The 23929-nt window shown below is 38.8% G+C and overlaps 1 protein-coding gene across 2 annotated transcripts in view; it reads right to left on the bottom strand.

The window, feature by feature from the left end:
• The window catches only part of tnpo1 (transportin 1), a 112869-nt gene extending 92318 nt beyond the window's left edge, over positions 1-20551 (bottom strand). For both annotated transcript variants that reach the window (XR_009827094.1, XM_062056948.1), the window contains exons 1-3: positions 20434-20551; positions 20179-20315; positions 411-486 (exon numbers count right to left, since the gene is read on the bottom strand). Coding sequence is in view for 1 of the 2 variants with exons in the window: in XM_062056948.1 (XP_061912932.1) it covers positions 411-486; positions 20179-20283 (181 nt within the window). In the remaining variant the exon portion in view is untranslated. The remainder of the gene's footprint in view (positions 1-410; positions 487-20178; positions 20316-20433) is intronic.
• Positions 20552-23929: the final 3378 nt, after the last annotated feature.

The following is a 23929-nucleotide window of genomic DNA, read 5'->3' as shown; positions in this document are numbered from 1 at the left end:
ACACACACACACACACACACACACACACACACACACACACACACACGCACACACACGCACACACACACAAACACACACACACAATAATGATTAAAATAATATAATATATACACAGCACAGAGCCGACAGTATTAAATAACACTGTCATTATAACTGTGGGGAATAGTTACAGCCAGCGCGTGTCTGACAGCAATGTCTTGACGCCAAAGACATGTAGGTCATTGCAGTGCAGACGCCGGAGTCAAGAGCTCAGCAGTGCCAGGAATCAGGTTTATAATTAGAGCGACCCATATTCCGAGCGCCCTCATCGGGTCAGCGGAGCCATTGGCCGATGGAACCTGGCTGCGACGCGCTCGTTCGTTGGTTGTGCATCGAGGAACAAAAAAAGCCACAAGAGATTGGCTTCTTACCTTCGGATTTGAGCTTGGTCAGAACAAATATCAGGTAGTTGTTGAAGTCTGGAAACTGGTTAAGCTGCTCCAGTCTCTGTGGGGAGAAGCGGTTGAGGAAAAACAACTACAAATTTAGCATGTGTACATGCTGCCCTTAGATGTGTACTTGTGTCATAAATGACATAGTTGTTGACTGCTGCTGTTATTGATCACCAGCTTCAAGCACCGTGTCACAAGTCCTGAAATACTGCAACCTTTGATAGACGGGACATAAAAGCACAGATCAGGTTTGGAAACATTTTTATCCGAGGACTATAGCAATGACCTTGAACACATGAAAAAATTTAATATCGGTTCATCCTCCAGTCTCAGCGGACATTAGTTGGGAGATATCAAATTCCTCCAAGCGCAAAGCAAAGAATCGCAAAAACTGACAGACAGACGTAGACACTGATATTACTCTGTAATTAGTCGCAAGGGCACATCTTTTAAATCCATCCCTTTTATCTATCGACATCATGCCCTGTGAGTAGATATGGCAAAATTCAAACTAGACCATTAGTTTTTTATTTTACATGTAAACACATTTAGGGAATATAAAGTATGAATGTACATATACAGTGCATAGCCTATTATTTGTGCACTATTGTCTCGTGATGCACCAAAAACTCACTTTGATCCAAAAACAGGATTTTGTGATGGCGTAGACAAGACCCACGCGATTGTCTGGAGCGGGGGAAGCAAGTCTGCAATGTGGATGTACTTTTAATATATCCGACATGTACCCGTGGACAGCCTTCTACAAAATGTGTGATGTGTAAATGTTAAAACAAATGTGGTGACTTTTAAAAGGAAAGAAAGTCCAATTGGAGCAACAGCGCGAAGCAAGAGTGACCTCGCAGTTCGTCGCAGACATCGAGCAAGAGAAAACACTAACACCAGAAAAAGATGCTACATTTGTTGCTAGTTGTTTTCAATAAAGAAAAAGTCACTAAAAGGATTGGAGAAGTCTCTAGAAACATTCTCAATGAAGTACAATAATAAGCAGCAACAATTGAAAAATAGAGCAAAACGATGAGAAAAAATATATGTTAATATTAATTACTAATAACAGATTTGTTTTTTAAAAAAATTCAGCTTTTTTAAAGAAAATACATACATCAACGCCGATTATACAAGTTATGTGATAGCGTCATATTGACCACGCCACCATCCTGACGTGATTTGATTATTAAGCTCCCCATCGCCACAGAAATATGCAAATTGGGGGGGAGGCCCTGTAAACCAGTGGTCCCCAACCTTTTTGTAAGTGCGGACCGGTCAACGCTAGCAAATTTGTAGGGGGGGTAGGGGGGTATGGTATTTTTATTTTTTTTTGTAATAAAAAAATACAATCATGTGTGCTTACGGACTGTATCCCTGCAGACTGTATTGATCTATATTGATATATAATGTAGGAACCAGAATTATTAATAACAGAAAGTAACAACCATTTTGTGCGAATGAGTGTGAATGAGTATAAATGGGGGAGGGAGGTTTTTTGGGTTGGTGCACTAATTGTAAGTGTATCTTGTGTTTTTTATGTTGATTTAATAAAAATAAAAAATAAAAAATATATATATATATATTTTTTTTTTCATGTGCGTGCGGCCCGGTACCAATCGATTCCACGGACCGGTATGCACTTCCTGCAGCTGCGCATGTGTATGAATCCTGAAAACACGGAATTGTAATTGCACATCGAAGGAATCTTTCACGAGAGTACAATCGTTATATACTTGTCACGCTATGTTTACTTTATTCTGTAATTTCCATGTTTCACACTATAAACAAATGCATGATTAATTAAATAAACCAAAAGTGCTCCCAACTTGCGGCATTTTGGTGAGGACGGCGGAAAAGATCATCAGGAATCCTCTTCCTCCTACCCAGGAGATCGCAAAAAGCCGCTGCCTGACCAGGGCTCAGAAAATCTGCAGAGACTCCTCCCACCCCCACCAAGGACTGTTTTCACTGCTGGACTCTAGAAAGAGGTTCCGCAGCCTCCGTAGCAGAACCTCCAGGTTCCGTAACAGCTTCTTCCCTCAGGCCGTAAGACTCTTGAACACATTAAAATAATACCCTCAATTCCCCCCAAAAATGGATTAACTGGCTGGAATATAAAGACAATATAACATACATCCATAAACGTGGATGCATATGCAAAAGTGCAATATATTTATCTGTACTGTAATTTATTTATTTATATCTGCACCTTATTGCTTTTTTTATCCTGCACATCCATGAGCTAATGCAACAAAATGTTGTTCTTATCTGTACTGTAAAGCTCAAATTTGAATGACAATAAAAAGGAAGTCTAAGTCTAATTTGATTTTTGACATCTTCACAAGAAACCATAACCTAATAAATCGTATATTAGATTTTTTGTTATGTTTTTGTAATTTAAAACACGAATATTAAATGATTAAAAATAATAAAATAAAAAAATAGCATGATTTAGTGGTACAGTCGCAAGAAATACCTGCACAAATGCAGTGCGTGCATGAATTCCAATGGGGAGCATGTCTCGCCAGAACACAGGCCAAATTCATGACTGAATAGAGTGTCTTGTATACATTTACCCTCCGTTACACCCTTGGAATCTAGAGGGGTCTGAATACTCGCTGAATATAGCAACACAGCCACTAAGCTAGCAACACTGATCCCCTCTTGCAACGTGTTCTTATTCTCTGGCAGACCAGGTGTGTACGATGCATACGGACACCTAAGAGGTAATGCCAAATCTCTGTTTGGCGGGCCTGATTGTGTGGGAAACACTGGAATAAGCTACTGTATTCACAGGGCATTCAATCACATGCAAGTGGACTGTTGGGTGTGTCTTAGAAGACGTTTCGCTTCCCATCCGAGCAGGCGTCATTGGTCAGACTGATGAAGCCTGCTCGTCTTCTAAGACAAACCAAACAGTCCAGTTGCGATCGACTGAACACCTTGCGAATGTAATGGACTGGATAAATGAAACGTCTATAGACACTGAACTATGTATTATTCATGGCACATTATATATTCTATTACAGTGATTTTCAAATTGTGGTACTCCAAGAAGAAAATGACCCCTGTGGAGCCCATCAACATCCAGGGCCGGGAGGTGGCAGTAGCGGGGCAGTACAAGTACCTGGGAGTCCACTTGACCAGCAGACTGGACTGCAAGGACAACAACAAAGCTGTATACAAGGGTATGTGTAGACTCTTTTTTCTGAGGAAGCTTAGGTCCTTTAATGTGTGCAGCAAACTGTTGGGAGACATTTTTTCAGTCTGTGGTGGCCAGTGCCCTGTACTTTGCAGTGGTTTGTTGGGGGAGCAGCACCAGCAAAAGGGACTTAAACCGGATTGACAAACTGATTCGGAAAGCCGGCCAAACTGTTGGCACGCGGTTGGAGGCGTTTGTGTTAGTGAGGGACAGGAGGAGACTGGACAAACTGCTCGCCATCATGGAAAATCCTGCCCACCCACTCCACCTGACAATTGAGGGACAGCAGAGTTCATACTCCAACAGCAGAGTTCATACTCCAACAGGCTCTTTCAGCTTCGTTCCTACAGTGTTCGATTCAAGAACTCCTTCCTTCCACACTCCATCCAGCTGTATAATCACTCGCCATACACCAATAGATGATATCTATCTATGACCTGACACCTTCTATGTTAGCTACCTCTCTTTGTTTATAATGTATATTTTCTGCTGGATCTACTCTCTATTTTATGCTGCCCTTTTTTTGCTGCAGCTGTTACATATATTGTAATATTGTACATGGTAATTGTTATATATTGTATATATTATATAAACATATAATATAATATATATATATATCCATCCATCCATCTTCTTCCGCTTATCCAAGGTCGGGTCGCGGGGGCAGCAGCCTAAGCAGGGAAGCCCAGACTCCCCTCTCCCCAGCCACTTCGTCCAGCTCCTCCCGGGGGATCCCAAGGCGTTCCCAGGCCAGCCGGGAGACATACTCTTCCCAACGTGTCCTGGGTCTTCCCCGTGGCCTCCTACCGGTCGGACGTGCCCTAAACACCTCCCTAGGGTGGGTTATATATATATATATATATATATATATATATATATATGTATATATATATATATATATATATATATATATATATATATATATATATATATATATATATATATATATATATATATATATATATATACACATATATATATATATACACACAATATGTAAATATTACATATATGTTATATTTTATATTACTACTATGGTAAATTTTTAGTCTACTTAATACCTTTTGTTTTCGCCCTTTTTTTGTGCCATTGTGTGCATTATCCTTGCCATCCTTTGTAACTGAGCTACTGTGTGCAACAATTTCCCTTGTGGATCAATAAAGTTTGTCTAAGTCATATAGTTGTATGCCAAAAAATCTTTGTTAAATATTCAAACAGTGTGGCCAAAAATATTAAATATACTTGTTAAACCTAACCTCTGCCTTGTTTCTTATTTATATTGAGGCCAACTATGCTACTGTATTTTAACGTTGGTCATTACGATGGTACTTGGAGAGCCAAGAGTTTTCTGAGGTGGTATATTGTGGAAAAAGTTTCAGAATCACTTTTCTATTATTTTCTTTCCCTTGTTTTTGCATGTGAATGTGCTGCCACTACAAAACATGGTGCACAAAAAAAATGTGATTTGATTATTAAGATCCACAGTCATGAAACAAATCAAACCTTAATCAACACGACACTGAGGCGTGATTACTATTGGAGTACTCATCTGATATCTTGACTTAGGGGCAGCCCATATGTGCATTTTAAGTGCAGCGTTAGTCATAACTACATTGCAAGTTTACACAGTATTAATGATTTGTTTCCTTTAAAAGTTTTTTACATGATAGATTGGCACCACAGTCGTCTGATAAATTACAATACTGTGAATGAATGTTGTGGCATTCCTACTATACAGCTTTAAGGTTATTACATTTGTATACGCTGCAAGCACTAAATAGTATGCAAAAAATGTGTATTTTAATTATTACAACGCAGAGTCATAAGACAAATCAAACCGTAATAAACATGACAGTGAGGCGTAATTACTGTTGTAATTTACATACTTTGCCATCTTGACTGAGGGGCAGTCGAATGCTTTTTATGTGCAGCACTCATAATTCCATTAGTTGCAAGTTTATACAGTATAATAATGATTGGTTAACTTTTTTACGTGATAGGGTGCCACCCCGGTTGTTTGCAAAATGCAATGTTGTGAATGACAGATGTGTGACGTTTGCGAACTGCAAAAAGGGAACTGCATTTTTTTGTGGAATTTTGCCTATTGTTCACAATCATTATGAGAGACAAGAACACACTTTTTTTTTTAGAGTTTTAAAGATGATAAAAAAAAGCTTGGAAGATGCGGCTAATAGCAGTCTCTATTGGAGCCCTCTAAACAACTTTAAAACCCTCCATCAACGTTTTATATACACACTGTAAGTCTATATATATATATATATATATATATATATATATATATATATATATATATATATATATATATATATATATATATATATATATATATATATATATATATATATATATATATATATATATATATATATATATATATATATATATATATATATATATATATATATATATATAAATAATGTAGTAACAGACACATTCATAACAATAAATATGTTCCATTTTTTTACCGTATTTTCAGCCGTTGTGTCCTTGAGCAAGACACTTTACCCACCTGCTCCCAGTGCCACCCACACTGGTTTAAAAATGTAACTCAGATATTGGGTTTCACAATGTAAAGCGCTTTAAGTCACTTGAGAAAAGCGCTATATAAATGTAATTCACTTCACCTACTTATTTGTGTATTTTTCCCTCTATTGCTAAAATACATTTTGTGCAACAACATTTTATGTCATGATCCGTGGCCAGGATAATGTTTTGGTATTTTCGGTTAGTTTTGGACTCCCTCAGTTCCTGTTTTGTGTACCCCTGAGTTTGTTTTGGTTGCTTATTATTTTCACCAGCCTCTGATTGGTGTTTGGGACGCTCACCTGTGCCTTGAGCACTAATCAGAGGCATTATTTAAGCCTGCCTTTGCCGATCAGTCGGCCTGGCCTCTTTCTGTTACGTGCGGGGGGTCGCAGCTTGCTGCGAGGTTTGTTCCTCCGGGATGCAAACGGACCACTCCGGACAGGACGTGCGGGTAGGAACTTGATTTACTTTTCGAAAATCAAAGAAGCACCAAAAACAGAAAAACAAGACGAAGGAACAACGTGTCGATCGCACTGGAAGCTAAGGCTATCACTTAGTAGTGATGTGTTGATGAGGCGTTTCGACACATTGCAAAACTGTATTGATACTGTGTCGATACTGTCACTAAATACTGACATCTGCTGGACATTAAAAATCTCTACAGGCAACCTATGGACCGACTCAACTGACACTGATTTTATGACCTAGTATATACAATAATATAAACCAAGTCATTGTATTTCATTTAGGATTATTTCATATCTTCATTTAAATAAAAATATATTTTTATCTTTTTTTAGATACAGTCAATAAATAATATGAGCATGTATCATAACATGGAAATCTAAGAGAACGTGTTGTGAATGAGGATGCGTGTGGACTGGGAATTTTTTTAATACACATATTTAAAAAAAAACAGTTTTTCCAACATATTAAATTTTTGACGATTTCTCTTCCTAGTTATTATTTCTCCGGCTTTCTCCCGCTCACAGGGCACAGAGGAGGCGTTAGTGCGACACAGTTCACGTACCGGTCACGTGACCGAAACAGCTCATGATCGGTCACGTGACTTTCTAAAAGCGGTACGCGCACCGACACAGGGTTTTGCTTTTGAAGAATCCTCCATCAAGTCTTTTATTGGGCGCCAAACAATCATCCATGCCACACCCACTTCAAGTCCACATGCGCCGATGCATTGGTGTTGCCGGAACCATCACTACCACTTAGCATAGACTATGATACAAGCAATACTCACGTAGCAGGTTGCGTGTATCAAACAAAGAAGCCAGGCCGACTGACCGGCAAAGGCAGGCTTAAATAATGCCTCTGATTAGTGCTCGGGGAACAGGTGAGCGTCCCGAACACCAATCAGAGGCAGGTGAAAATAATAAGCAACCATGGCAACCAAAAAAAATTCAGGGGTACACAAAACAGGAACTGAGGGAGTCCTAAACTAACCGAAAATACCAAAACATGATCTGGGCCACGGATTGTGACAGTTTTATAGGTGAGGGTGAATTCAAAACAATGATGTCACTTTTAAAGAATAGGGAAATGGCACCAACTTATGGAATGTTGACAGTAAAAAAAAAAACAGTAGTAGAATTTCTGACCTTTGACCTATATTTCATGTCTGTCAAGAATGTATGCTCATTTTGATTTCTCTTCTATTCTGTGTGAATTTTAAGTCATGCCAACAGAATGCCAACAGTCAACAGAATGTGTTGACTGTCTAAAGGATTCGAGTTGTTATGGAACAGATAGGGAAAACAAAAAGACATTGACGCACTAACAAGAGAGATAAGAAAGGGATAAAGTCAAACGAAGAGAGTGTTTTGGTAGCCATTATTCCATGCTGTCGGGCGCGCCCGGGGGAAAACTTTCTGTGTGCTCGACAACTCAACCCAACCATTGTACCATTTGATTATGAGTAAAATAAAACTCTTGTGTTAAATCTACTTTGGTTCTCATTGACAACCTGGACTTTCCACTACACAAATTGGCGTCACGAACAGGATGGTCCAGAACTCTGCAAGTTAACATCCGCTCCCGGCTTCTCTCTCAGGCAGACAACGCTTGCACGCGCGCATCTAATACAAGGTAAGCTATTTTGCTTATTGTGTAAAAGTTGTCTGTCTGAAGAGAAACGGGATCGGTAAGACGAAAACTGAATTTTTTTTTCATAAAAGATAGGCCTAGCAGGTTCTCCAAAAACAACCTAGACTGGGGCATGTGTTGGTTGGCTTGAGTTGTTTTATATGTGATGATTTGTCTGTGTGTTTGTTGAAAACTTGTGATTTCTTGTTTTTAGCTATAAGGGGATTGTTAATACAATTTTGGTGGTTTGGAGTGTTTTTGAAGCATAGACGATGTGAGACGAAAAATTTCTTTTAACCTCTTCATCCTCTGTCGTTGTTGGCAGAGGATGCTTTTTTCTGCAAGTACATTAGGTTAGCCGGAGTTGGACACAGCGAAATTTACGGCAAGGTTTGCTAACTGGTGTGACATTTGGCCCACACAAATTTATGACGTCTATGAAGGTCCTACGTATCGGTCTATGTGGAAACTGCAGCCGGGTAAAAAGCCTGATATAAGGTGATCGTTCAGTGACTCCGGTAAAGGAGATCAACTGAGCCAAGTTGTCACGAATTTGGAAATTTTCTGCAGTATAGATGGATAGAGTTAAGGGCTCCAAATGGTAGAGCCTTGGTGAAACTATATGGACTGACCAGACACGATGTACTGTAGGATTGTTGGGTGATTCCTAGTGATTCTACAGCGCCTTAGGCCGGTTATCCGTGTTGGTCAGGAAGGATAACGCAGGTGCTGCTTCAATGAAACGGGTTAATCGCCGTTGTATGAGCAATGATGGAACATGGTTTTTGTGATATGAGACGGCCGATTCCACAAAAGCATGCGTGCATTAGTTGTTTATATTTGTCCGGACATGGGGTGGTATTGTAATTTATAAATGTGTGTATAATGATGAATGCTGAAATGTGTGTGTATTGAGTGAGTCAGTTTATGTTGGTACATTTAGATATATGCGTAATTTAATAACTTTTGTGTAGCACCTGTTTTCTTATCTGTTTTAATTCCCCTCTAATTGTCTATTCCCCTCTTCTGAAAGGCAAACATTATACCTCTCGGTATTCCCCCTCCCTCACGCAACCTCTCCCCTCCCCTCCCTTCACGCTTTTTCTCACAGCCCCGCTGATCTGTAAAAGTTGGGAAATTGTCTAAAATGTGTGTGCTTGTGAGAAAGTAGACAAAGTTTATGTACAGAAAACATATGAGTGAATGATCTATCCATTTAATTATCTTATTCCGCTCTCGGAGGTTGGATCGCGGGGGCAGCAGCCTAAGCAGGGAAGTCCAGAATTCCCTCCCCCCCTTGGCTATTTGTCCATCTAAGAGTGAATGATAAATGTTGTTTCTTATTATTAAGGTTCTGATATGATACAGCTGTGCTTCTGGAGGAGAAAAATAGTTGACTGTTGCATTTATTTTTAACTGTGCTGGTGATTGAGACTGTGCGATATTATAGTTGTAAGAAGGCATTGAAACTATAAATACGGAAAAAAGGCTTTCGCTCTCTGGTAAATTCTCTGTGTGTGAGTGCGTGTGTGACGCATATAAAAGAAAAAGGAGTCTCAGCTGGGAGACATTATGAGATAAGAGTGTGTCATTGTGACGAGGCTGTGTGAGTGACAGCTGCACGAGACTTGGTTCGAAGAGGTGTGACACAGCTAGGTTAGCACCTCTTTTTGCTTTCAGGAGAGCGCCTACAATTAAAAACATGGTCATGTATAAGAATATGATTCCCAAAAAGACCACCACATGGTTGACAACAACAACAACAACAGGCATGTATAGATGTGGTAACTGTGCCTGCTGTAACAATACAACAAAAACTAAATCATTTAACCATCCTCACACTGGGAAGAAAATTCCAATAAGGGAATTCATCAACTGTAAGTCAACTCATGTGGTCTACATGCTATTATGTCCCTGTAGCTTAGCCTACATTGGAAAAACCAAAAGGCCGCTAAAACAAAGAATATCTGAGCACAAAACAGCAATTCGTACAGGCAATATGGACTATGCCATTGCAAGACATTACTCTGAAGCAAACCACGGTTCACCCTCTTCATTAAGATTCTATGGGATTGAACAAATCATGATGCCCAAAAGAGGAGGAGATATTTTGAAAAAACTATCACAGAGAGAAATGTTCTGGATCTACACACTCAATACTATGACACCAAATGGACTCAATGATGACTATAGCCTAAAATGTTTTTTAACATAATTGTTCCTTCTGTGTCATTGTAGTCATCCAGTATCCAGTCCAGTGCCATCTAGTGTATGCTAGTCCTAACAACAGTGTTTTGCAGAAGCTCCACCTGAAAATTGGTCCCAGCATCAGCAAGGAAGAAGACATGTGATTGGTTCCCCAGTAATTGGATCCAATTCCCAGTTGTGAACTCTGAGTGTGTGTGTATGTATAAATTGACACTGAAATTGTATGTACTCTTAAACGCTCTGACGAAGGCCACGTGCCGAAACGCGTAAGCGTTCCTCTTTTTTGATGTGAGCAATAAATCAAGTGAAATGTGAGTATTTTGTCCTACTAGTCTTAATTTTGGGATGTGCTACCTTTTCAAACATTTTTGAAACATTTACTGGATTACTTTTTTTTGGGTTTGGCACTCCATCTTGAATCACATTGAGAAGCGCAATCTCCTTTTTGAACCAGCATTGAGCTAGGTTAGCATTGAGCTAGGTTAGCATTGAGCTAGCATAGCATTGGATTAGTTTAGCATTGAGCTAGGTTTAAAGAATAAATAAATAAATAAAAAACTATATATATATAGTGGACAGCTGTACTCAATCTGAAGAGAAGGCTGACAGGTTGGTTTTGATAATAGGAAAAATAAAATATACTGTATATGAATAAATAAACATTTAAATATCAATACATACATGTGGACTGGGACATTTAAGCATTGTTAAATTCATTAGTCATTAATTATGTGTGTAATATACTGTATTGAACAGCCTTGTTGCTTATCTGATCCATCCAGTTCCTGTGTGGAAGTTGAGACAAACACACACACACACACACACGCACATCATAGGTTGGAACACATTGTAGCTTTGAATTAATAATGATATAGCAAACACATTAAATAAAATTATATTTAATAAAGGTAAATTGATTATTTAATTATATTGACATTATTATTATTTCAAGAATAATCACGATGAAGTAAAATTTCAATTTATATTCTAAAACATCTAAAAACATCTGTGAATCAGAGTCTGAGGAAGTACAGATAAGAATCGCCAACACTCAGCGCCATAGTCAAAACTAAACGTAGAGAAGCGTTAAACAAATTCTAATCAGAAGGAAGACAGACCAAAATATGAGAACTTAAGTAAACAGACAGCAAGTAAACCAGAAATAATAATGTAAATAAATAACAAAGAAAGCACATTTCTATGTGACATTGGTGCATGTAGAATTACATGTAGAGAATAAAACTAAATGGAAATAACTGTCTGCAAGATGAGCATGACGTTATGAATTGTGCTCGGGGTAATAATAGACAGATAGATAGACAGATAACACGTTATTGATTACTTCAGGAGAGTTCCCTCAGGAAGAAGAAGTAAAAAGTAAACAGTAACTAATAAGGGTATAAATGGAAACAAAATAGAAAAATATTACAAGGAAAATAAAAAGAACAGTAAAATAAGAATATAACAAGAGAAACTAGGCATTAGCGACCGTGTTATGAAAAAGTATTGTACTGTTATTGTTTTGCATTCCCTGTCATCCTAGCCCCCCCAAAGAGGAGTTGTACAGTCTAATGATGTGTGGGACAAAGGATTATTTATAGGCAAAATCAGTAGTTCTCAAAGGAGGGGGGTACCTGAGATTTTAAATATTTTAAAATAGCGACAATTCAAAATCCTTTATAAATATAATTATAGAATAATACTTCAACAAAATAAATATTTAGAATTAAGTTCACAAGTCCAGATGAATCACTATTACAATATTCAAAGAAGGTTGATGATTGATTATATGTATAGAAATCTTTATTATAATTTAATCACTTGTTTAATTTTTAAAACGTTTTAGTCATTCTTATATTTTTTTGTTGTCCAAATAAGTCAAGTAAGACCACAACAAATGAGCAATATGGTGCACTGTTATACAATTTAATAAATCAGAAATTGATGACATTATGCTGTATTTTATTTCTTTATTTTACTGGAAAAAAAGGGGGTTGAAAAGCACTGCCCTAAATCATATTTAGAGCTAAAATTATTTTATAAGACTGATTATTTTGGATTATTGTGTTTGTATTGAGAGAGAAAGAGAGAGAGCAGGTGAAGGAAGATTGTTTGTTTGGTTGGTTGAGTGAAATGGGAAGAAATCAATAGGAATAATTACATGCAAAATGGAATAAAACTATGAGTGCAATAGATAATGAATGAATAAATGAAATAAGTTTATTTTGGTCATATAATTAACCAGTTTGTGTGAGCAGTTTAACAGTACAGATTAGACAAATTAACATTCATACACATTTACACACAGAAAGAAAATAAAAGAAAAAGGATGACCGAAAAAGGAATAGGCGGAAGCCAAAGATTATCCTATACATTCACTGAACATTAAATTACCTGGAACATCAACGATAAAAGATGAAAGTAATTGTTACTATATTTCATAATGTTCAAAAACTTCACCTTTCAAAGGTCTCTTAAACCATAACAAAAAACTACATGTGTTCAGCTCATCACTGAGGATGGTCCATCATTTAACTCCTAGAACTGAATTACATTTGTATTTGTATTTTTATTTTACTTGACCTATTTCAAAAATCATTCTTCCCCGTAAATGATAGTTTTCTCCTCATAATGTAAATAAGATAAGAATACAAACTGGAAGGCTGTTGTTCTTTACTCGAAACATAATTGCCATTGTTTTAAAATTAGATTATCTGAACATTTAACACAATATAACTTATAAAAAATGGATTGGTAGGATCATAATAATAATGCTTTGTGTATTATTGAAATGAGCCTTTTAAGTTTAAGTATTGGGTCTATATTTCTTCTATAAACATTTCCCCAAACTTCAAAACAATATTACATATGGAAAAATAAATGAATGACATAACATATGCAGACATTTCTTATTCAGCATGTGTTTTACTTTATACCGAATGGCAATGGATTTGGATATTTTTCTTTAATATGTTCAATATGCGGCTTCCAACATATTAATGATCAATTACTATTCTCAAGAATGTAGTTCATATACTCTGTCAATTTCCACTTGATTCAACTTTAATTTTTGTTTCACAAATTGACTTTGCACCCTGGACAGGTCGTCACCTCATCACAGGGCCAACACAGATAGATAGACAGACAACATTCAAACACTAGGGCAAATTTAGTCTTATTAATTTCCCCATATTGAGATCTATTACTCAAAACAACTACTTAACCACTATTGTGAAACATCTTTCTAATTTATGGGAGTATTGGGATAGGATTGAGGAAGATGTCTGCTGTGGTGGTGGTTAGTTTGGAAATCAATTTAATAAAAGTAAGTTTAAGTCGGGTAACTTTAAAGTGTAGTCTGACATTTTTAATTTGGAGTAATTTATTTTTATTTACACATTGCAGTACACCATACTTCTGGATGTTGAGCAAGAAGAGGATAATGGCATGACAGAATAAAGTTAAAGTTAAAGTTAAAGTACCAATGATTGTCACACACACACTAAGTGTGGTGAAATTTGTCCTCTGCATTTGACCCATCCCCTTGGTCACCCCCTGGGAGGTGAGGGGAGCAGTGGGCAGCAGCGGTGCCGCGCCCGGGAATCATTTTTGGTGATTTAACCCCCAATTCCAAACCATGATGCTGAGTGCCAAGCAGGGAGGTAATGGCTCCCAAAAATTTTTTTAGTCTTTGGTATGACTCGGCCGGGGTTTGAACTTGCGACCTGCCGATCTCAGGGCGGACACTCTAACCACTAGGCCACTGAGATGAAGGAGGCAAACCAAATCTCAACAGCTTTCAGTTAGCTATAGATTTTGAGAGTATAATGCGAATAACTATAACTTTACAACTGTTTGCTGTGAATAGTGCTGAATAATAATTACAAATAACAACCTACATTAATAATTAGAATAAGAGCCGATATGTAAAGTGTTAAAAAGAGGAGAAGTGTGATTAGGCCTGGCGCGTAGAGCATGGCCTTGTGTGTTTGTTGTGACTAGGTTGGATAACCAGTCGGAGACAGGCAAGGCAAAGAGGGGCAGCTTTGTTTGTGTGGCGTTTTTCATGCAAAGGGCAGACTCAAAGTGCTTCACAGACAACAAAGTGAAATGAAAGAAAATAAAAGCAAAATTAAAATGCAGACAACAAAAATAAAAACAGTGCGGACGTTAAAAGTTAAAAGATTAAAAGATTTAGCTGAAAGATAACGAGAAACGTGAATAAAAACAATCTTTTGTTTTGGAGAATATCACGCACAGCGGGAGGTCAGAGTGCAAGCATGACAGATTGCTCGAACCTACTGACAGACAAATGATAGTTTAAATTAACTTATAGATAATCTTTAAGTGAATTAAAAGGGTACTTAAATACACATGAAGTAGTATGTATAATCTTTGAATTAGGGTTATTGATTAACATTTAATGGGATAGTTAAGACTGTGATTTTAAAACGTGATATGCACATTTGAACTAACCGAGAGGATATGAAAACGATGGGTGTACATGTTTTGAGTTCCAAATTCTGGAGGGAAAAAACCTCAACAAAACGTAAAACCATACAGACGGACTTGGGTAGTAGTCACGGTTGTCCTAGGTCAAGCTAGGGTGGAGTTAAGCAGCCGGGGGACTGCCAACTTCTCTGAACAAGACAAGCTCCAGAGTTGTAGCCAGAACATGCTCACAAAAAATACAGGTGTGACAGAGGACGCACACAGCAAGACGAACAGCAGGATACAAACAGACACCTGCTGGACATAAGTGTCAACGGACAATGTTCAACACAATCTTTGAAGCATTCCTTTGTGGTCAACCTGCACACACCTTGTAATGACCTGCTTACGAACTGTGCCCTGACAGTTCAATACCGCACAGAAGGAACTTCCTGATGTTGCCTGACAGCACGACATCAGCTGACAACTACTGGGGACGCCTCCCAGGAAGGAATGGAGGACGGGGACTGCTCCAACTGTCCTAGCACTGGCTGTCTGATGTGCGTCCGTGTGCCCTGCCACCCAAACCGCCAAAGTGTATGATCACCAATTAGACGACTCATAATAGGAGCCTTTTGACTCTTATATATGGTGGGACTCAAGGTATGGCCGCTCATGTGAACTATCCTTACAACAATTAGCATGGTATAAGATGGACAACTAATGACCCACATTGTTCCTTTGCTCTCTGTCCTGCCTACGAAACCAAAAATTTAGGTCAAATGATAAAACAGGGCGTAGCTGCCGCTGATTGAACCGATACGCTAATACCACATTTTCAATTATTTCGGTTGTCTGTTAAAAACATAGCTATTGGCTGCAATTTGGACATTCCTGCTGTAGGCTACAAAGAGCTAGCAGCTACACAACAGCTGAGCTAAAACAAATTTAAGCATATCAAATGTTTATAGTTGCTTATTACATACACAAAGTTGCAGAGAGACAGAAGTCTGTAGAAAGTATTCAGTAACAAACGTGTCCGCATTATTAAACTTTCTACCACAGGAAACATACTGAACAAATACAGCAGTTACTGTCAGACTCTAATCCGGATTACCTTGTCTATCAGAGACATGGTTAAAACCCACAACACCTTTCGTTCTAATTAATGTCCCGGGGGACAAGAATTACAGAAAAAACAGATCGAGTGACAAAGCGGGAAGGAATTATGATTTATGAAAGGGAAAACATTAAAAGTAGATCAATTTGAGTATGTTGAAATTAAAATCACATTTTCCTCAGAAATGTATTTCAAGGTAATTGTAGTATACCGACCGACCACAGATAAAGACATTTTTCTCGATTCATTTTCAGACATCCTCAAACAGCATAGTATGAAAGAAGTAACGTCATGGGGGACGTTAATCTGGACTGGTTAAATAAGACGCGTAGAAAGAAACTTAAGGATATTATAAACGGCTTCTACAATGATACAAAGGATAAGCAGCCCTACTAGAATTACAATTGGATGACAAAAATCAAAGATATCATCTGTAAATACACTAATACAAAACCAGAAAGAAGAGTGCTAAAATAAAAATACCTTGGATTAATAAAACAATTTGGATTCTAATAAAGACATCGGGACTCAGCTCTCAAAAGAGCAATTAAAACAGGTCTAAATACAGATCGTATGATTTTAAAAGTTTGGAGGAACAAAGTTACAATGTTTATGCGGAAGTCTAAGGCTGACTTTCACTTAGAATTAATCAAAGCTGCAAAAGGGAACATTAGAAAGTTATGGAAAACCAGATACAAACTTACGGAAAGAGAGCAAACAAGAAACAACACTATAACATTAAATATCAATGGCGCTACTATCGCAGACAGTCTGGACATAAGTAATAATTTTAATGAACATTTCATCCAGTCTGTACAAACCCTGAATAAAAAGTCCCTCAAAATCAGTGCAAATAATTGTCATTTATTCAGGATGGACTAATTTTAGAATTAACAAATGAAACAAAGTTAAACAAAATCTTCACTGCATTATCAGACTCACGATCTAGAGATATATATATGGGTTGGACACTATCTTCCTAAAAACATTTAAGGATTGTATTATTGCTCGTATAACAACAATTGATAAATAAATCAATAACGGAAAACACTTTCCCTACCACGTCGAGAAACTGCTACTATAATTAAATCCATAAAGCAGGAAATAAAGAAGACCAGAACATGTACAGACCAATTAGCCTTCTCCACGTTATAACAAAAGGAATAGAAAATTTGAAGTTAAAAAGTGGCTTTGGAGCAATCAAGGCTGCTCACACGGTCACTAAGAGGGGCATTATGTTGACACATCAATTTAATGAGTATTATATTTATCTATGAGAGCATTTTTGTTGTAAATTGTGAGGTATGGCTGTTAAAAGCTTGGTTGTTGTTACGAATGATGACAGATGTGAACAAGAGCATGTATTGTCTTTGTGTGATGATGTAAATAAGGTGTGGTTGTATTGTATATTAAGAATGTGTCCATGAAGGGGCATTTTATGACTTTTCTTAATTTGATTACATGCTACAGTATGATTATTTTTTGATTAATTATTGATTATTATGAATGTATATATTTATTATGATTAATTAGTGTCATAATTTTATTGCTTGATTTTTGGATCCCTTTAATTTAGGTAGCCAGGGACTGCAGATGGAAAGTAGCTATTTAGATATAATCTGATACAGAACATATCTGTTTCTGAACTTAATGTTTCTGTGCATTGTCCCATCATAGATAGACTAAATTAAATACAACTATTTAGTGAATTATTGAGGCCACAATAATTCACTAGGTGTTTTAAAATATCAAAGTACTATTGCAAAAGACAACAGTGACCTCAAACATGACCTGTCCTCCGCCTCTGTTCTTGCTGCACTTGACTATCAGCTGCCTTTTCTTTTTCTTGGATGTTTCTGAAACTACTACTACTACCACTACTACTATTACTATTACTACGACTAACACTGTCCCTGTGAGAGGGACAGAGGGGGGAGGTGAGTTTGGATTGGGTCAGGTTTGAGCGTGTTGAGGTTTTATTTAATCGATATGATCAATCCGGTACAAGAATAAGGGAACGTAATGATTTAGATTGACAATTGCAGTGGTTGGCGAAAGCAACCCCAACCTCAAAGGAGGGTGCCAATTCAGTAATTAAATGTTTTGTGAATGATCTAATATCCCGACATGGTTTCCCCAAAAAGATTAGGTCAAACAACGGCACCCATTTTAAGAAAACAGGTTATCATCTTCAGTCACAAGATCAGCACTTCTCAGGACCAGCAGCTTCCTAGGAAGGCGGAAAAACCATGAGACCAAAATGGTAAGTTTGCAAAATGTAGAATTTGTGTGCCAGTTCCTCTGTGCAGATTTGAGGATGAAAGCAGCCACTCCAGATTCCCTTGCACTCGCTAAGAGGGGCACGGTCAAAGCCAATCCAGGACCAACACCCGATACCTGACTGGAAGGAACCGAGAGGAGAGACAACACCTTGCCAGCGATGACGAGAACGACTAAGGTTGCCAGCCAATATGTGTCCGTCGGGACTCCAGCAGCTGTGGAAAGAAGTATCGGGAGTGCCGAAGCAAGCCGAGGGCCTGGACCAAAGCCCCCACAGCTCCAACTCTACCTGAGTTTTCCCCAAAGCGGCCAGCGCGCACATGCCATAGCACAGTCTGCCCAATGGACTGAACCACACCCCAAGAAGAGACAGAGACAGACTGTTTGAGTGGATCTCTTTCTTCACCAAGGCAGCCAAAAGCCCAACGAGGTGTCGGCAGGCAACCAGCCTGAGGCACCACCGAGCCATCTATACGAGCACTAATCAAACATGGACTCATACGAAATTCAGTTGTGTGTTCAAAATCAATTGGTAATTAACAATATTGGTAACTACATTCATTGCAAATGCCGGAAAAAATATTTTTGCAAATGTCTTACAGTCATAAGTCTATATACATTCATCTATTTATGTTCAATGATGTTCATGATCAAAGTATTTGTTATTCCTTTACTAAATCAAAGCTTAGGCCACTAATTGTGTTCTGTGAGATGGTTTTACTGCAGGCTGGTAACAGCGATCGCTCTGAAGGAGGGTCATAGACAGAATTTTTGCCTCGTATAAAAACATTGAGGTTTTTGCCTCTATCTGTGGTAGAGATTTAACTTAGTGGTCTACATCAGAAATTGTTTTGGTCCAGGGTCTTAAGACCCTGGAAGGCGGGTATGTAGTAGAATTTCTGACCTTTGACCTACATTTCATGTCTGTCAAGAATGTATGCTCATTTTGATTTCTCTTTTATTCTGTGTCCCCGGGTGTGGGACAAAAGTGAATTTTAAGTCATGCCAACCTGTCTACAGAATGTGTTGACTGTCTAAAGGATTCGAGTTGTTATGGAACAGATAGGGAAAACAAAAAGACATTGACGCACTAACAAGAGAGATAAGAAAGGGATAAAGTCAAACGAAGAGAGTGTTTAGGTAGCCATTATTCCATGCTGTCGGGCGCGCCCGGGGGAAAACTTTCTGTGTGCTCGACAACTCAACCCAACCATTGTACCATTTGATTATGAGTAAAATAAAACTCTTGTGTTAAATCTACTTTGGTTCTCATTGACAACCTGGACTTTCCACTACAAAACAACAACAAAAGTACAGCCAATAATTCAGAATATAGTATACAAATAGTGTAATATTTATGTAACTTTTAATTATTCTGAGCCACATCTTATCTTATAACTACTACCATTGATTGTTCCATGATAAAATAACTATAATAAGCCAGTTTCTAAAGATCCATCTCCTTTAAAAGAGCCATTAATTCCATCTCTATAAGGACATCATGCTTTGGACTTGTTAGTCCATTAGTATGCACTAAATAGTAGGCAAATGATGCAATATTATTATGCATAATCATAAGACTAATTAAACCTTAAATAACATGATCACTGTTGCATCCAGTCTGACTGGCAGCCATTGAATGCAATTTCAGCGTGGCCTTAATCATAACTTGCAAAGGAAACAAGGTCTGCTTGGGCTTCAATGTTGCAACAACTAACAATAACAACAACAACAAATAAAAACAACAACAGGTCGGCACCTGCGTAGGTTGCAATGACCGTAATAACCCATTCAGTTAGCATCAGCTAAAGCTAGCCTAGCGTTGGTCATCATGATTTCTATTGGAGAAAGGATACTTGCTGCACGGATCTCTGCGTGGACGTGTCCGGCGACTGGGACTCCTTGAGCAGCTGTAAAATCTGCTGAAGTCCTTGCTCGTCTGGCTTCCACACGCACTCCATCTTGACTGCGGATGAGGACACAGCGCTGGAAGCTAGCAACCAAGTAAAAAATAAATAAATAAATAAAAAACACCCACCAATGGGGCCTCCCCGGGGGCGGGGACACGCCGGGGGTGACACCGTGGGAGTGACACCGTGGGAGTCTCTCACCTGTCGGGGCGCGCTTCGCCGGGTTACTGGAGCGGGGCTGGCTGCGTGCTGGGTGGCGTGCCTGGACTGTCAGACATGGGCCTGTCCGTCACTGGGGGGTCATCCTGCTCGCTTCAAGCAGAGAGAGCGAGAGAGAGAGAGAGAGACGCTGGGCGGGAGCAAGACCAGCCTATTTAAATGGCTGGTAGGTCAGCTGGTAGGTTGCTGCCGGGTCCTAGTGCTCGTTATGTATGTAACCAACCATGTTTCTTTTGTTGTTGTTTAAAGGCCTACTGAAATGAATTTTTTTTATTTAAACGGGGATAGCAGATCTATTCTATGTGTCATACTTGATCATTTCGCGATATTGCCATATTTTTGCTGAAAGGATTTAGTATAGAACAACGACGATAAAGATTGCAACTTTTGGTATCTGATAAAAAAAAGGCTTGCCCCTACCGGAAGTAGCGTGACGTAGTCAGTTGAACATATACGCAAAGTTCCCTATTGTTTACAATGATGGCCGCATGAAGTGAGAGAGATTCGGACCGAGAAAGCGACAATTTCCCCATTAATTTGAGCGAGGATGAAAGATTTGTGGATGAGTAAAGTGCAAGTGAAGGACTAGTGGGGAGTTGAAGCTATTCAGATAGGGAAGATGCTGTGAGAGCCGGGGGTGACCTGATATTCAGCTGGGAATGACTACAACAGTAAATAAACACAAGACATATATATACTCTATTAGCCACAACACAACCAGGCTTATATTTAATATGCCACAAATTAATCCTGCATAAAAACACCTGCGTGTTTGTTATGCTAGCTCCTAGCTCCTCTGCTAGCTCCTAGCTCCATAGAACACGCCAATACAATACAAACACCTGATCAACACACACAATCACTCAGCCCAAAAGACCGTTTACCTAACCCAAGGTTCATAAAGCTTATATATTTTTAAAAAGTTACGTACGTGACGCGCACATACGGTCAAGTTATCGAATGTTTAGCAGCCAAGGCTGCATACTCACGGTACCTGATATTCAGCTGGGAATGACTACAACAGTAAATAAACACAAGACATATATATACTCTATTAGCCACAACACAACCAGGCTTATATTTAATATGCCACAAATTAATCCTGCATAATAACACCTGCGTGTTTGTTATGCTAGCTCCTAGCTCCTCTGCTAGCTCCTAGCTCCATAGAACACGCCAATACAATACAAACACCTGATCAACACACACAATCACTCAGCCCAAAAGACCGTTCACCTAACCCAAGGTTCATAAAGCTTATATATTTTAAAAAAGTTACGTACATACGCAAAAAAAAGCCAAAGCTGCATACTCACAGTAGCACGTCTGCGTCTTTGTCATCCAAATCAAAGTAATCCTGGTAAGAGTCTGTGTTGTCCCAGTTCCCTACAGGCGTCTGTGTATCCAAATCAAAAGTCCTCCTGGTTAGAGTCTCTGTTATCCGAGTTCTTCCATCTTGACTGCATCTTTCGGGAATGTAAACAAAGAAGCGCCGGCTGTGTACTGTTGTGGCTGACTACGTTCGAAAAATACGTCCATTTCGCACCGACAACTTTCTTCTTTGCTTGCTTGGCTTCCTTCTCCATAATGCAATGAACATGATTGAAACAGATTCACGAACACAGATGTCCAGAATACTGTGGAATTATGAAATGAAAACAGAGCTTTTTCATATCGGCTTCAATGTGGAAGGCATACCCGTGTTCGTCGGGCTACGTCACACGCATACGTCATCCTCAGAGGCGTTTCGAACCGGAAGTTTAGCGGCAAATTTAAAATGTCACTTTATAAGTTAACCCGGCCGTATTGGCATGTGTTATAATGTTAAGATTTCATCATTGATATATAAACTATCAGACTGCGTGGTCGGTAGTAGTGGGTTTCAGTAGGCCTTTAAAGGCCTACTGAAATGAAATTTTTTTATTTAAACGGGAATAGCAGATCCATTCTATGTGTCATACTTGATCATTTTGCGATATTGCCATATTTTTGCTGAAAGGATTTAGTGTAGAACAACGTCGATAAAGTTCGCAACTTTTGGTCTCTGATTAAAAAAAAAACCTTGCCCCTACCGGAAGTAGCGTGACGTTGTCAGTTGTTCACTCCCTCATATTTTCCTATTGTTTTCAACGCAGCTAGAGCGATTCGGACGATTACCCCATTAATTTCAGCGAGGATGAAAGATTTGTGGACGAGGAACGTTAGAGTGACGGACTAGAATGCAGTGAAATACATATTTTTTTTCGCTCTGACCGTAACTTAGGTACAAGCTGACTCATTGGATTCCACACTTTCTCCTTTTTCTATTGTGGATCACGAATTTGTATTTTAAACCACCTCGGATACTATATCCTCTTGAAAATGAGAGTCGAGAACGCGAAATGGACATTCAGTGCCTTTTATCTCCACGACAATACATCGGCGAAATGCTTTAGCTACGAGCTAACGTGATAGCATCGTGCTTTAACTGCATATAGAAACAAAAAAATAAACCTCCGACTGGAAGGATAGATAGAAAATCAACAATACTATTAAACCGTGGACATGTAAATACACGGTTAATGCTTTCCAGGCTGGCGAAGGTTAACAATGCTGTGCTAACGACGCCATTGAAGCTAACTTAGCAACCGGACCGCACAGAGCTATGCTAAAAACATTAGCTCTCCACCTATGCCAGCCAACCCTCATCTGCTCATCAACACCCGTGCTCACCTGCGTTCCAGCGATCGGCGGAAGGACGAAGGACTTCACCTGATGCGTTTGGCGGCCCGGAGACGTAGGAAGTCAAGGTGAGGTCGCCGGCTAGCGCGTCTGCTCTCCAACAAAGTCCTCCTGGTTGTGTTGCTGTAATCCGCTGCTAATACACCGATCCCATCTACAACTGTCTTCTTTGCAGCCTTCATTGTTCATTAAACAAATTGCAAAAGATGTCCAGAATACTGTGGAATTATGAAATGAAAACAGAGCTTTTTGTATAGGATTCTACGGGGTACCATAACTTTCGTTAAACTGACTTCGTCACGCGCATACGTCATCATACCGCGACGTTTCAGCCGGATATTTCCCGGGAAATTTTAAATGTCACTTTATAAGTTAACCCGGCCGTATTGGCATGTGTTGCAATGTTAAGATTTCATCATTGATATATAAACTATCAGACTGCGTGGTCGGTAGTAGTGGGTTTCAGTAGGCCTTTAACCATGTTATCAAGCATTTAAAGGCCTACTGAAATGAAATTAAATGTTTTTATTTAAACGGGGATAGCAGATCCATTCTATTTGTCATACTTGATCATTTCGCGATATTGCCATATTTTTGCTGAAAGGATTTAGTAGAGAACATTGACGATAAAGTTCGCAACTTTTGGTCGCTGATAAAAAAAGCCTTGCCTGTACCGGAGGTAGCGTGACGTCGCAGGTTGAAAGGCTCCTCACATTTCCCCATTGTTTACAATGCAGCGAGAGCGATTCGGACCGAG

The sequence above is a fragment of the Entelurus aequoreus genome, linkage group LG08 (assembly GCF_033978785.1).
Source record: "Entelurus aequoreus isolate RoL-2023_Sb linkage group LG08, RoL_Eaeq_v1.1, whole genome shotgun sequence".
NCBI lineage: Eukaryota > Metazoa > Chordata > Actinopteri > Syngnathiformes > Syngnathidae > Entelurus > Entelurus aequoreus.
Note: the sequence above shows the minus strand (reverse complement) of the source record. Positions and strands in the feature narration are given on the sequence as shown.